Below are 15,796 nucleotides of genomic sequence, written 5' to 3'. Positions count from 1 at the left end.
CTGTAGGATGCATTTGGCTGCAAGAAGGAGAACTTAACTAAAACAGGTTTTGACAGCCTGGGCAGTCACTGATTCTAACAGGAAGACCGAGGCCGGTGACTCAGATCCATTTCAGTAGCTCGTTGAGGCCACTAAGGACCTAGGCTTTTCCATCATGCTGGTGCTGTGTCCCAGTGACACCCTGCCTGGTCACCATGGCTGCAGCAGCCTCAAGGGGCACATTTTTTCCTGGCGATGTCCAAATGCACTAAAGGAAGATCTTTCCCATCACTTGTCTTTTTTTTTTTTTCCCTCCAGGGAATAGTCTTTCCTATAACCCCCTGGCTGGCCTGCTCTCCCTCTTCACTGGCCAGAACTGAGTCATGCTTCCCCTTCCAAACCAACCGTGGGCAAAGAGAAAGGGGCTTCCAGAGCAGTTTCAGACCACTCACGGTGCATCGACTGGAGCTGGAGGGTCACTTGCTGCCTGATTAACAGCAGGATTGTGAGCCTGAGAGAAGGTGAGTGACTGTGGTGTGTGCGTGCATCACGGGGAGGGATGGCTACTGACTATACAATCAACATATGGGATGCACTCATCTGCTTCTCATCTGGGTGAAAACCAACTTATTTCAAGACTACAAACAGACAGGAATCAGTTCTCCAACAATCAGACAGCATCTGGCAAAAATCAGGGGCAATTGACTCACTGGGAATGGGAGGAGGATGCAAAGCAGGCTTGTGGATATGTAGAGAGCCTCCAAGTTACAGAAACTCAGTCAATTACTGGAAAAGGTATCATATTTTTCAGGAAGTGCAGGCCTGTGTGGCTTTGTTCTGTGCTCTGAGCCTACATCCTGCCCCATTTCCTTTCTAAGTAGAGACACAGCTGACTGCCTTTCCACTGTCTGCTGTTGTTAGCGTCCCAGCTGTGGTCTTAGACAACTGGGGACATTTGGGGATTGAATGATGGAGAAAGGAGGTGGGGGGGTGCTGTCAGAGGGTAGAGGGGGTCACAGAGGCAAGGATGGGGCTGGCCTGGACCAAGTCAGTGGATGTGAGATGGACAACGCAGTGAATTCAGGATAAACTTCCAGGGTGGGCACAGACTGGACTTTGTGGTTGGATGCAGGTGGCAGGGGTGGGGGTGAGGGTGGGGCAGAAGGAAAGGATGTGTTAGGGAGCTGGAGGACTTAGAATGGCCCTCTCTGGGGACTAGGAAACCTGGAAGAGGGGTTGGAACAGGGGACATCATTCCTCAGATCAGGAATATAGGGGGAACAGAAAAATGATTCATTTTTGCAGCTGGGGTGCCCTGGGGAGGAACACAGACCATGAGGAATGGGGTGCGGAAAGGGAGTCAGGCAGGACTGTGGGGTGCCTAGTGGGAGATGTGGACAAAGGCCCGGCTTGGCCTCTTGGCACAAGTAACCCTGAGCAGGGCATCACCCTCTGGGAACCCTGGTTCCTGCGCCTCTACAATGGGATGAAGCTTATTGTCAGGTTGTTGTGTGGGTCAAAGGGCCACGTGGCAGGTGTCCACCCCATTGCTGACTGCTGTGTATCCCACAAGGTTCTGGTCCCTGAACTGCGCGTTGGGTCACATTAAGTTCTCTCCAACTTGCATCTCTCAAGACATCAGATATGAGAGACGGGCATCCTGAGGGCAGGAGGGGACCTAAAGATGGGGGTCAATCAGGCCATGGGCACCATGAGCATAGGGTGGTGGGCTTGGGGGTCTGTCCACAGACTGACTGCCCAGCATTGCCCTGGGTGGGCCTGGTGCTGGGACATGTTGGGAAGATGCTGTACATGCTGTGTCTTGAGTACACACGTGCAGAAACACATCCACAAAGTCCTGGGCATATGAAGGTACACCTGAGTGAACACGGACTCAGCCAACACAGTCCCAGGACCCTCCCTCCTTTCCCATGTCTCAGCAGGGGTGGGGGCTGGTGCCCAAGACAAGTGCTTGCACCGTCCTGGTTGCCCATCACGTGATGAAGATAAGCATCATCCCTTCTCCCCAAAGAAGCCACTCTCTTCGAGATGGATGGCTTAGGTTCATGTTCATCTGGTTTTTCTAGAGCAGGCAGGCCAAACGCTCTGCCTGGAGATCTGGCTGAGATGTTTTCAAAGTGGCTATTAGAAAAGAACGTGGTCCATCTTGTCCCTGAAAGCAAGGAAGGATTTTCCGTCTAAATGTCAGTCCTGTCCGACTCTCAGTCGTATCCAACTCTTTATGGCCTATAGCCTGCCAGGCTCCTCTGGCAGGAAGTCTCAATGGACATTAGCAAACATATCAAAATGAACAAAAATGTAAACACAAAATATCAAAATTTGTGTGGTATAGACAAAGTGCTGAGAAAAAATGTATTATCTTAAATGCTTATAGTAGAAAATAAGAATAGTTTAAAATCAGTACTCTGAGCTTTCAACTGAAGAAATTAGAAAAAGAGAGCAAGATAAACCAAAGCAAGTAAAAAGAAGGAAATAGAAAAGATAAGGGCAGACAGCTATAAAGTTGGAAACAGGAACCAGTAGAGAAAATCAATATGGTCAAAGCTGTTTTTCTGAAAATACCAATTAAGTTGTTAAAACTCTAGTGAGACTGACAAAGAAAAAATAGGGGAAAAGATTCAAATTACCATCATCAGAAATGAAAGAAGGGTTTTCACTAAAGACCCCACAGACATTGAAAAGATAAGAAAATCATATTATGCACTGAGTGTATGTATTACATTTGATGACTAAGATTAAATGTAGATTGGTACAGCCACTATGGAGAACAGTATGAAGATTCCTTAACAAATTTGGAATAAAATTACCATGTGACCCAACAACCCCACTAGTGGGCATATGCTCTGCTGCTGCTGCTAAGTCACTTCAGTCATGTCTGATTCTGTGCGAACCCATAGATGGCAGCCCAACAGATTCCCCCATCCCTGGGATTCTCCAGGCAAGAACACTGGAGTGGGTTGCCATTTCCTTGTCCAATGCATGAAAGTGAAAAAGTGAAAGTGAAGTCGCTCAGTCGAGTCTGACTCTTAGCAACCCCATGGACTGCAGCCCACCAGGCTCCTATCTCCATGTTCTGAGAAAACCACAATTCAAAAAGACACATGTACCCGAGTGTGCATTGCAGCACTATTTTTAATAGCCAGGACATGGAAGCAACCTAGATGTTCATTGATAGATGAGTGGATAAAGAAAATAGGGTACATATGTACAATGGAATATTAGTCAGCCATAAAAAGGAATGAATTTGAGTCACTTGTAGTGAGGTGGATGAACCTAGAACTTGTTATATAGAGTAAAGTAGTCAGAAAGAGTAAAACAAATATTGCATAGTCATGCATATATATGGAATCTAGATTAAATGGACCAATTTCTTGAAAAAACACAAACTATCAAAAGCAACCCAAGATAAAATAGATACACAATCTATTTCTATGTCCTATTAAAGGAATTGAATTTTTAATTAAAAAATCTTCCAAATGGAAATACCCAGGTCTAGATAGCTTCCCCAGAAAATTTTATAAACAGTTTAAAGAAACAGTCCCAATTTTTACAAAATTTCAGGAAATAGAGAAGGGGACAGCACTTCTGAGAGAACACACAGATGGAAAATTAGCACATGAAAAGATGCTCAACATCTTTAGCTGCTAGGGAAACACAAATTAAAGCCATGAGATATCTCTACACATCAAGAATGGGATCCGTTCCCCAAATCCATCCACCTTTTGTGCAGCAATCAGCTTTGTGTGTGTCAGGGAAGTGGAGTCTTGGTGGGATCACAACAAATTCACACTCTATTCTCCCAGGGAGGTGGGTGTGCTCAGAGCCTGTATTTGCACAATCAAGAGGGCCACTGGAGTGTCATAGGGTGTGCAAGGCCAGCTTCTGTGGGTTAAAAAAATCACAACAAATTATGGAACTTCATTTCTCATTTCAGATAAGGAAACCAGGGACCAGAGACCACAAGGGTCTTATCCAAAGCCACACAGCTCTGACCCTGACTCATCTGCTCATCCCCTTGTGGATGTGGTGGGTGCTAGGCTGGGGGCCAGCCCAGGACCAATCATGTTCCTCATCCTGAATCCACAGGTGGAATCTCGGGAGCTGGTGGGTCCAGTATCTTGTCTGCAGTGGCCGACAGGGCCATAGTAAAGAAGGAGCGGCTGTGTGATGTGGCTGGGAGAGATTTGTACAGGGTCAACAACAAGCACGATGACAAGTACAACCCATTCCCTCCCAGCAGAATTGTCCAGTGGGTGGAGGAGCTGGTGGACCAGGAGTTCTGCTACAGTCTGACCAGCAAAAACTGTGAGCATTTCGTCAATGAGCTGCGCTACGGGGTCTCCCGCAGCGACCCGGTGGGTCCTCAGTGTGTCCCTAGCTCCATGGTCTCTTAGTTTCTTATTTCTCTGCTGTTTCTCTTACTCAAGTAGGCCACATCCCCCAGAAGTTGCCTTAACATATATAGGATAATGGTGACAACAGTTAGCTCTACATGCCAGGCTTGAAGTTGAATTGGTTGCTGTATGAGTTCCTGTGGCTGCTGTAACAAATGGCCAGAAATTCAGTGGCTTAAGACAACACAAATATATTGTCTTATAGTTCTGGAGGTCAGAAGTCTGAAACAGGTCTCATGGGGTAGAATCAAGGTGTCAGCAGGCTGTTTTATTTTCTAGAGGCTCTCACAGAGAACCTGTTTTGTAGTCTTTTCCAGCTTCAAGGGGCTGCCTGCATTTCTTGGCTTGTGGCTCCCTTTTGTGTTCAAAGTTAGAAATGGCTGGTTGAGTCTCTCTCAATTGCATCACTATGATACTGACTCTACTCCTTCCCACTTCCATCAGAAACTTTGTGATTACATTGGGCTTACCTGGAAATCCAGAATAGTCTTCCTATTCTAAGGTAAACTGATTAGCAACCTTAATTCTATCTGCAATCTTAATTCTCTCTCTCCATGTAGCATAATGTTTTTACGAGTATTCGGAATGAGGGCATATTATGGAATAAAGACCTAGACATCTTTGGGGGCTATTTTTCTGCCTACCAGTTACTCTTTACACTGGGTACAGTTATTGTCCCGGGAGCTCCTCTTGCTGTTATTCTAGAAAGATTTCCCTCTCTTGTCTCCTGCACCAGAGCACCATCTTCCATTTCTCATGTCTTCTGTCTTTGTTTGTTGTTAGTGTTGAATAGCTAAATTGTGTCTGACTCTTTTCGGACACCATGGACTTTAGCCCTCCAGGCTCCTCTGCCCATGGGATTTCCCAGGCAAGAATACTGGAGGGGGTTCCGTTTCCTTCTCCAGAAGATCTTCCAAATCCAGGGACCAAACCCATGTCTCCTGCTTTGGCAGGTGGATGCTTTACCAATGAGTCACCTGGGAAGCCCTCTCTTGGTTTACACAGTTCTTGTGGTGGAAACTCCTTCAGCAGCTTCCTAAAAAAGGATGCATGGAAGGAGAATTTGTTTGAGATCCTGTATGTCTGAATTATTTATCAGTTTACCCTCCCACTTGATTTAATAGTCTGTATAGGTATAAAATTCCAGGGCTTCCCTGGTAGCTCAACTAGTAAAGAATCCTCCTGAAATGCAGGAGATCCTGGTTTGATTCCTGGGTCAGGAAGATCCCCTGGAAAAGGGATAGACTAACTACTGCAGTATTCTTGGGCTTCCCTGGTGGCTCAGACAGGAAAGAATCTGCCTGCAATGTGGGAAACCTGGGTTCAATCCCTGGGTTGGGAAGACCCCCTGGAGGAGGAGGGCATGGCAACCCACTCTAGTATTCTTGCTTGGAGATTCTCCAGGGACAGAGGAGCCTGGTGGGCTATAGTCCATAGGGTCGCACAGAGTCAGACACGACTGAGCAACTAATCACATAGGTATATAATTCTAGGTTACAAATGGTTTTACTTTAAGATTTTGAAGGCATTCTTCCGTTGTCTTCTTGCTTCCAGCATTGCTATGATGAAATCTAAAGTAATTCTGATTCCTGAACTTTTCTCATTTGCCTGTTTTCCACTCCTGCTCTAGAAGATGTAATGTCTTGTCTTTACCCAGTGTTCTAAAGTCTCACACTAATGTGCCTTGACATAGGTCTGCTTTTATCCTCAAAGCACCATTTCAATCTGAAAACATATATCTTTTGGTCCTAGTAAATTTTCATGAGTTATTTCACTCTTGCTTCCCCGCCTCTGAGTTTCCTCTAGTCCTTCTTTCTGGAAAGTTTATTATTCGAATGTTATACTGACTGGATTTTCCTTTGCTTTTACCTTTGGAAGCTGTTTTCTATGGCTTCATCTTTTCTGCTGTTCCTTCTGAGAGATTTCTCAACTTTATCTCTAAAATGTCTATTGAGTTTGTAATTTCCATCATATATTTATTTTCTGAGATTTGCTTTTTTTCTGTCAACATTCTCTTATTTTTAATAGCACTGTGTTCTTCTTTATTGTTGATGTTGTTTAGTCTCTAAGTCATATTTGATTCTTTTGCAGCTCCAAGGGCCGTATAGCCCACCAGTGCCTCCGTCTGTGGGAGAAGAATCCTGGAGTGCCTTTACCAGGGGATCTTCCAAACCCTGGGATCCTGAATTGCCAGGTGGATTCTTCACCACTGAGCCATGAGGAAATCCCTCTTCTTTACTGTATACATTCTCTTCTCTAAAGACAGTTCTTAAAAATATGTTATCTTTTCTTTCTCCAGGTTGCTGTTTCCTTTTTGTTTTGCTCTCTGTCTTCTATTTCAGAGGTCCTGCTAGATGTCTCGGAGAAGGCAATGGCACCCCACTCCAATACTCTTGCCTGGAAAATCCCATGGTTGGAGCAGCCTGGTAAGCTGCAGTCCTTGGGGTCGCAAAGTGTTGGACATGACTGAGCGACTTCAGTTTCATTTTCACTTTCATGCCTTGCAGAAGGAAATGGCAACCCCTCCAGTGTTCTTGCCAGGAGAATCCCAGGGACAGGGGACACTGGTGGGCTGCCGTCTATGGGGTCGCACAGAGTCATACATGACTGAAGTGACTTAGCAGTAGCAGCAGCAGCAGCTATATGTCTGGTACATCTGCATTGTGGACTCATGATTAAGAATAGGGGGGTTGAGGAGTGAGCTCAGAGAGGGCAGTGGCTTGTTGACTTTGAGGTTCACTTCAGAGTAGACTGGGAACCCTCATATTGTTAACTTTCATTGTTTCCACTTGGGCCAGTTCGATTCCCCAGAAGAGTTTTCCTGACTCTTATGTAAAGGATAAAGTACTGGGAGCAGAGGGGATGGGAAGTCCAAGAGTCTCCATTTAGCACATTTATGGCCTCTCAATCCCTTTTTGGAGGTATGATACCCACACCCTCACATGTGATTCTGTTTTCAGGCCCCCAAATCTTCTGAGTTTCATTGTGGTTAAGGAGGGGCCTCAGCTCTCTTTCTCTCTTTCACCCACTTCCAGAAGTACCTGGTGATGTCAATAATGATCTTTTTTAGGGATTCTGTTGTACACAGTTCAGTTCAGTTCACTTCAGTCTCTCAGTCGTGTCCGACTCTTGGCGACCCAATGAATTGCAGCTCCGCAGACCTCCCTGTCCATCACCAACTCCCGGGTTTACCCACAAGTCACGTCCATCGAGTCCGTGATGCCATCGAGCCATCTCATCCTCGGTCGTCCCCTTTTCCTCCTATCCCCAATCCCTCCCAGCATCAGAGTCTTTTCCAATGAGTCAGTTCTTCACATGAGGTGGCCAAAGTACTGGAGTTTCAGCTTTAGCATCAGTCCTTCCAAAGAACACCCAGGGGTGATCTCCTTTAGAATGGAGTGGTTGGATCTCCTTGCAGTCCAAGGGACTCACAAGAGTCTTCTCCAACACCACAGTTCAAAAGCATCAGTTCTTCAGTGCTCAGCTTTCTTCCCAGTCCAACTCTCTCATCCATACATGACTACTGGAATAACTATAGCCTTGATTAGACCGACCTTTGTTAGCAAAATGATATCTCTGCGTTTGAATATGGTGTCTAGGTTGGTCATAACTTTCCTTCCAAGAATTAAATGTCTTTTAATTTCATGGCTGCAATCACCATCTGCAGTGTTTGGAGCCCCCAAAAATAAAGTCTGACACTGTTTCCACTGTTTCCCCATCTATTTCCCATGAAGTGATGTACACAGTTAGCCCCTGACATACAAACATTCAAGTTTTGAACTTTCAAAGATGCCAACTTGTGTCCCAGCAAAGTCAGGACTGAGTGACATTGAAGCTTGCCCTCCATCTCCTATTGCTGACGATCCTTCAGTTCCACCATCTCCACCTCCTGTCCTTCCTCCAGTCAGTAACTCTTCTTGCTTGTTCATGTGACACCAGTCCCTGGATGCCAGCTGTTGTTCTCTACTGTACTTTTCAATGTACTATACTATAAGATTAAAAATATATAGAGGGACATCCCTGGTAGTCCCAGTGTTAAAGAATTCACATGCCAATGCAGGGGACACAGGTTCGATCCCTGGTCCAGGAGGATCCCACATGAGGTGAGGTAAGTAAACCCGTGCCACAACTACTGAGCCAAAAACTGCTGAGCCCAAGTTCTAGAGACTATGCTCCACGACAAAGAGGAGTCCCCACTTCCTGCAACTCAAGAAAGTCTGAACACAGCAATGAAGACCCAGTGCAGCCAAAAATTAATGAATAATTCTTTTTAAAAAAAAATGTATGAGAACCTTATTAAAAGGATGGCTCAGATGGTAAAGAATCTGCTTTCAATGCAGGACACTGGGGTTCAATGCCTGGTTAGGAAGTCTCCCTTGAGAATAGAGTGGCAACCTACTCCAGTATTCTTGCCTGTAGAATTGCACGGACAGAGAAGCCTGGCCGGCTGCAGTCCATGAGGTCGCAAAGAATCAGACACAACTGAGCAGCTAATGCTTTCACTTTCAATAAGTATCTTTGAGTATGATAATAAAGAATTTAAGTCGAAGTAAAAAAAAAAAATGTTCTTTTGCTGGGGTCCAGCCCCAGTGGATCCAGGGAATTCGAAGGGGAGATGGCTTCAGCTTTCAGGATACAACAGAATTATAGATATAAAGGGTGGTTAAATAAGGATAGCTCAGCGAAGAAATTCAGTGAAGAAAAGAGGCTGAATAACTTGGTTTACGTGGAAAGCCAAAAAACTCCAAGACAAGGAGTTTGCATCACCTACATAGGCCGCAGGCTCCTCCTATTCTCCCGAAGGAGAGGAGACACTAAGGCCTCCCTGGTCAGATCTTAGAAGCCCAGGCAAAATTAATAGGCTTGGCGAGCCTCCACGCCCCAGATGGGAATTCATCAAGAAGGTGAGAGAAAGAACGACATGGGGAGACCAAGCTTCGTTGAACAAGGCCCGCACTTTATTTTCCAAAGTAGTTTTTATACCTTAAGTTGTGCATAGAGGATAATGGGGGATGGGGTAGAGTCATGCAAGGACAGCAGTCCTTGATCCCTATCGAAGCCAGGCTTTCAAACTTATCATATGCAAAAGTTTAGGTGATTTACATCATCTTCTGGCCAGGAGGCCTGTTAACATTTTATGACCCTTTCTTCAGAAAACTTATTTTCCTCTAAAGGTGATTATTCTAAAGTTATTTCGGTGCCACCCTCTGAAAGCATTAGATAAAGTTGCATTTCTATAGGGCGAAAGTGTGGTGGGCTATAACAAGGAAAGAATTAACTCAAGGGTCCAAGGTTACAAACATTAAAGCTATTATTTATATTCCTATACACCAATTATATTAATCAATACACTCCCAGGGACACAGTAGGTAAGGGATATGGAAACTTAGCAGCAAACATTGGCCCAACAAGTGAAAAACCCTTCACCAATACAATTTCTAATCAATCTGTTAACTGCTCAAAGGAATCTGTATTTAGACAGTTTAGAACATCTCATGCCTCTCACTGCTGGGAGGCTGTGAACAATCACATGTGGCCGGAAGAACCTGTTAAGGCAGGCTAGGGAACTTCCAAAGGAGTTTGTGAGTTGAAACACTCTTGTCATGCCCAGGAACTTTATTAACTGGAGCTGTAAGTTAACTCCTTTTCAGAGAAAGGTGGTGGGGGACAGCCCCCCGTAAAGTCAGAGGTGTAGGTGAGAGCACAAAACAGTAAAGTAGGCAGACTCTGGCTTTGGGGGTAGATGCTTGAGAATTTCCAGGGGGACTCCTGAGGCATGATCCCGCCTTTGCGTATGCCGAGCCTCCTTCCTCATGACCTTTGCCACGGGCGGAGTTCCTCACGCTGGCTCCCGGCATCTCCCCCTTTTTTATTTCTTAAAACAGCCAGATGCAGCTCAGTCGCGAGCTTCTGAATGTTCTGCCAAAGAATCCTGACAATACACGAAGAATGATTATGAGAAGCAAAATTAGAGCACCAACAGCAGCATAACTAAAGATATTAGACAGAATGTTTTTTCCTGAAATGAAGTTAGAAAAAGTGTGAAAAAAGTCATTAGCTGCTCCAGCGGCGGTAAAATCCAGTTGAGAGTGTTCCAAGGTCTGTATTTGATTATGAAGTTTCCCTAAGTCCAGGCCAATGTCAGAGCTGTTCCAAACACCCGAAATATGATTTTTAATTTTCTCCCATTCATAATCTGTCTCGTTTCTTTCAAAGATGTCATGCATATCCACCGGTAATCAGCGTGGCATGACAGAGCCATTTTCACTTTTAAAGCCTGTGACTCAGTCCCAATATGCATTATTGCCTCCTCCAAGGCATCTACCCTCATCTCCAACTTTCTATCTATAGCTTCCTGTATTGCTAGATTTAGAGAAACATTTTTAGACATGGTATCAACATATTGGGTAGTATGCACTTTTTGAGTCAATGATATTGCTGCCACAGTAACAGAAGTAATTGCTGCTATTAAAGCTGATGTTCGTAAAATAAGTAAGCCCACAAACTGTCACGATCGCATTAAATCCTACAGTTGTTGTAATACAGCAAGACCATAATTATCATATCAATAAGTGGTTACATCATAAAATAAGGTGGACATTGTAAGACTACAAAGGGGCAAACATTATATTGAGGGTTTAAACAAGATGAAAACGTACATTGTTCACAAGTTACTATATTAGGTCCACCTCTTTTTTAGTGACTGCTTTAGCCCTGATCACTACATCTGCATTGCAAAACACCTGTTGTGGGTGCACTGGGGAACAGCTGCAGGCATCGGCCGGAGGGAGCAATGTCCCCAGTAGCAGGAGGCAGAACTCGAGTGGCAGGCTGTGGGCTGCGGTGCCTATGGCGGACGTTAGTGGACTCGGGCTAGCTGCCGCCTGGGCTCGGGGCGTTCCCCTCTCATTGGCGGGGCTGCGCTGGTCTGCACGGCACTCCGCGGGCACCCTTTCCTCTCTGGCCCTCACTCGCCACACAAACTTCTTTGTTCTAGGTCGCCAGGTGCAGTGAGGAGGGTGTGAGGCGCAGCTGCTGGCACGGAGGCAAGAGCTGGCTAGGGGGCGGGGCGAACGAGTGTGCGCGCTGCGGATCTGGTCTCTGGGGGGCTGTGACATGATGAATTAGTCTGTCTGGAATCCAAATTGGAGAATCTCTGTCCTGAGGAAGAATACAAGCATACCCTCTCCCACAAGTTAGCAACATATCTGGGATATGAAATTCATACCTTAAACCAGCTGCATTTTGATGGTGAATTTTGTGAGAATTTTTGGCCTTATCAATCTTTTATGTAAGTTTAAAGTGATTAGTTTAGTCAATGTATCTGCCAAAGCATTTCTTTCATGTAAAGGGCCGGACAAGCCGGAATGGGCTCCAATATGTCCCACAAAATACTTGTGTGTGTGTGTGTGTGTTTAATCACTTTCTGTAAATCAGATAACAAGGATAAAATAGTAGTTTTATTTTCTGGAATACTAGCAGTCTCTATATGAGGAAACAACCCTACAATATATCTGGAGTCAGTCAAAAATTGAAGGTGTGGTCTCTTAAATATTGAAGAGCCTAAATAACTGCCCGTAACTCAGCCCTGACATTTTATTCCCTGGAATTAAAAGATGTTTTAAAGGCCTTGGAGCTGTAATTTCCTGCACCCAAAAGGCTAGATCACTAGATCCAAATGCTTTGTGGCTCCTAGCTTGAGAAGTCAAGTTTTTTCCTGTCTGATAATAAGGTAAAAGCAAAAGCTGTGTTACTCTTTGACCTTTATTAATTTGTACAGTTTTTGTTTTTATGTATTTTTTGTGTGAAAAGTATTATAAATCTTTTACAGTACAGTACTGTATAGTTCATTGTGTTACTTGGGTACCTAAGCTAACTTTGTTGAACCTATGAAGAAATTGGACTTAAGAACGTGCTCTCAGAACTGACCAGGTTGGTATGTAAGGGACTTACTGTATCTAGGATTAATATTCAGCTTTTTCCACAGCTGCCTTAGCCTTTAGTGTTCTCTGAGTCTTAGTGGAATTATGCCTAAAACTAATGTCTTACTTTATTTTTATTTGGAGTTCAGGAAGGAGTGAAATTTGATATATGTTCTGTTTTTACCCTGAAACTTACTCTTACTTTTGCTGTTTTTTTTTTCCTACTACAAGCAATATAAGGAATGTATCTTAATAATTTAAAGTATAACATCACCACTCTTATTCATAGTTGAGTCATTTATTGAAGAACGTGCAGAGAGCACTTGGTGCCTGGCAGGTCTGGGCGCTGGGGATACACCAAAGATGAAGACAAGGGAGGGCTCTGCTAGGACCCAGGTCAGAGTTCATCGAGGTTCAATAGCAATTCCTCTTCAACTTTATACGTATCTCAACAGCTCCCTGTCGATCAGCCAGGATTTCAACCATCTGTCTTCATCTCCCTGTCCTGTCCACAGTCACCCTCTGGGGATCTGTCTGCTTTAAAAACCCGCAGGCTGAAGGGAATTTTCTTCTTCAGGCCTGTGTATGTCATTGGCCAGCTGCCCCATTCACCAATTCTTTCTTCATGCTGCCCTCCTCTCTGCATTTCCCTGCCAATATTTGTTGACTCCTGAGTTTGTCAAGGAGGCTATGAGGCACATGAAGCTCCCTGAGCTGGACATCCTTGTTGAATATATAGTGTGTACTCAGCTTACTGACACAGAGTCTGACTCACTCTCCTCTTTCTTGCAGGTCAGAGATGCTGTCACAGCAGCTACCATCTCTGGAGTGGGCCTGATAGCCCTATCCACTGGAGTCATGTTCTCAAGCAGCAAAATCAATGACCTGAAGGGAATGTCTTGTCAGCAGTGACATTATACATTGAGGGGAGTCTTGTTTCGCTAGACAGTTTTGAAAGAGTTAACAGGCAGGTTGATAGGGAGTCCAAGGCCCCTTTAAGGAGGAAGTAAACTTTCTTTCTTTTTCATATTCTTTTGCCCTAGTCTCATAGGCTCTGTAAGCTATGATATATCTTTCCAAGGACGGGTTAATTTTAAAAGCTCTGTGTTAATTTTGCAACAGTCTATTTCATCTGAAAACTGGCCTTTTAAGCATAATATATGTTACTGCTGGGTATGCTTTTCTCAGACTCTAGGTCTCTATGTTAGTCATTATAACTGTAACAAATGTTGCCTGGGAGCCTGTTTCCCCACTGCTTACACAGCCATAACACATCTCTCCCAGGGACAGAGTGCTTGAAATCCATTCTACCAGACTAGTCTTGGGCCAATGTTATCTCAAGATGTATGCTGTGGGTGAGGGTCTGGATAAAACTTTCTCAGTCTTGAGGCATTCTTTTTATCTATTCTCAGCAGCCAGTTGAAAAGTATATAATGCCTTGGTTAAACTAGTGAGGTGGGCACTCTTTCTACCCTCTTCTGATATCTATGTCAGAAGCTTTCTCTATCCTTTTACTTTAAATAAAAATCTTTGCTGCACAAAACTCTGAGTAAGTGAGACTGCATCTTTGGTCCTGGAGTTCAATCTTCTCCTTTGGAGACCACAAATTCGACACCAAACACCATAAGCTATCAGATTCTGGTTTGGTTTGTGGATTGCATTTTTTCTTACAATAATAAAAACAAAACCCAGTAAGGGAGGATTTTATTGGGGGACATGCATCAAGAACTACCTGGCTGGAGTCTGTTGAGGTTGCAGCAAAGCTCTGTTCTTTCTGATGCCAGGCTGTGCTCTGGGTCTTTGATGATTTTTCTCTCACTTTCGATTTGTGGGCTGTGTTCTTTACCTGCAGGAAACAACGTCCAGCTCTGGTTATCTCAAGCAATGGGTGTTTCCAGTTGTGTAGGAACAGTTCAGCAGCAAGAGAGAGAGACAAACCTGACTCATATGCAAGAACAGTAATCAGGGGAAACCAGGACCCTTGACCTGGAACTAGACCCAGGCCGGCTTCCAGGAGTCAGCAGCTGGAGTCTGTATATGTCCAGTGGGGCTCAAACCAAACCAAACCAAACCACAGCCATAATGAAAATTATATGCTCTGCCCAACCTTGTTTAAAACCTCCCTGCTCTCCACAGTTTTTCTCTGCCTTATCACTTCCACCCTGCAATGATCCTGCATCCTCTCCTCTTGGGGCTTCTTATAATGCCCAAGTCTCTGATCCCACACTCACTCCTGTGGCTTCTCTTCCCATACGCGCTCAGCTTCATCCCTCCCTGTGGCCTGCGAGGCCTCCTAACACAAGCTCCTGAGAGAGAATCTGATTGGCTCCCTCACCACACTGAGCTGTCTACTGATTGGTTGAAAGCCATTGGGTCAGGTGGCCCACCAGCCAATCAGCTCTGCCCAGTGGAGCCAGGTCACGTGGTACAAAGGCTGCCTCAGACCTTCCAGAGTGTGGGTGTGGATGGTCTTACCTCTGACCTCCCTGCTGCTGAGGCCTCTGGGGAGGGGTTAGGGACGGAGGTATGACCAGTCGTGATTAGTCCCTTGAGGTTTGCCTCTGTTACTAGCTGGGCTTGGCAGATGTTCAAAGTGACCATTTTTCTGAAAGGGGCTTTTGTGGGCTCCTCAGAAGCAGCCTTCTGGGGCCAATTGTCCTTCCCTCCACAAGGTAAGTCATCTCCTCCATCTGGTTGCCAATGTTTCCCTTGGCAGCCTTGGTTGTCTGGGGAGCATCTGTGTGTGGAATCCCGGACAGGACTTATAAATGGCTCCTTTCTAGTTCACTCCTGCTTGGACCATACCTGGTCTGGGAAAAGCTTATGCTCATTCTTTCCCCAGTGTTGACATAAGCATAGTTTTCTCCCAGTTAGTTTCTTTTCGTTTTATCTTAGCTCTATTGATAAAACATCTCATGCCTGTTTTCAAGTGTGCCACGCTCAGGGGACACAGGCCAAAATTAAAGGGGAGTCTCTTGAAGGCCCTTCTCTCACACTGGGCAGAATGTGATGTGGACCCATGGAGTATAGATCTCCAAATTAATTATGGAATAAAAAGGAATGAGGTAGACTAAACACAAGAAAGCAAAACACAAGCAGCCCGTTCAATTAAAAAATAATGAAACATTACATATAAAAAGTGAGATTTGTGGAAATAATCAGATAAGATGGAAGAACTCATTCCAAATATATTGATAGTGACCATAAATATAAATGAACTAAACTTGTCAAGTAAAAGACAAACATTATACTGGATTAGAAAACGAATCCAGGGAATACTGTTTACAGCAGATACAATTGAAATATAAGGACATAAAGACTGAAGTTAATAAGATGGACAGTTTATGTGACAAGTCATTTGACATTGTGAAAACATTAATATTATCAAGGAAAAAATTTGAGGGTGTGTATAAAGTGTCCTAGACTGAAAGACACGTTGGAGACAAAGTAACTAAAGTGAGAAAGGACTCTAAAAGCAAA

At 44.5% G+C, this 15,796-nt stretch overlaps 1 protein-coding gene across 1 annotated transcript; it reads left to right on the top strand.

The window, feature by feature from the left end:
- The first annotated feature begins 2,760 nt into the window (after positions 1 to 2,760).
- On the top strand, positions 2,761 to 13,722 carry LOC139180685 (phospholipase A and acyltransferase 3-like). Its single transcript, XM_070782805.1, has 3 exons — positions 2,761 to 2,770; positions 4,087 to 4,355; positions 13,109 to 13,722. The coding sequence occupies exons 1-3, from the start codon at positions 2,761 to 2,763 to the stop codon at positions 13,226 to 13,228; spliced, it is 399 nt and encodes a 132-aa protein (XP_070638906.1). The 3' UTR covers positions 13,229 to 13,722.
- Positions 13,723 to 15,796: the final 2,074 nt, after the last annotated feature.

The sequence above is a fragment of the Bos indicus genome, chromosome 29 (genome assembly GCF_029378745.1).
Source record: "Bos indicus isolate NIAB-ARS_2022 breed Sahiwal x Tharparkar chromosome 29, NIAB-ARS_B.indTharparkar_mat_pri_1.0, whole genome shotgun sequence".
NCBI classification, from domain to species: domain Eukaryota; kingdom Metazoa; phylum Chordata; class Mammalia; order Artiodactyla; family Bovidae; genus Bos; species Bos indicus.
This window is presented reverse-complemented; position numbering and strand designations above follow the sequence as displayed.

Bases quoted from the DNA above. Each gene is read 5' to 3' on its own strand.
- LOC139180685 (XM_070782805.1), top strand. The intron at 4,356-13,108 runs GTGGGTCCTCAG...TCTTTCTTGCAG, and splicing joins GGGTCTCCCGCAGCGACCCG to GTCAGAGATGCTGTCACAGC.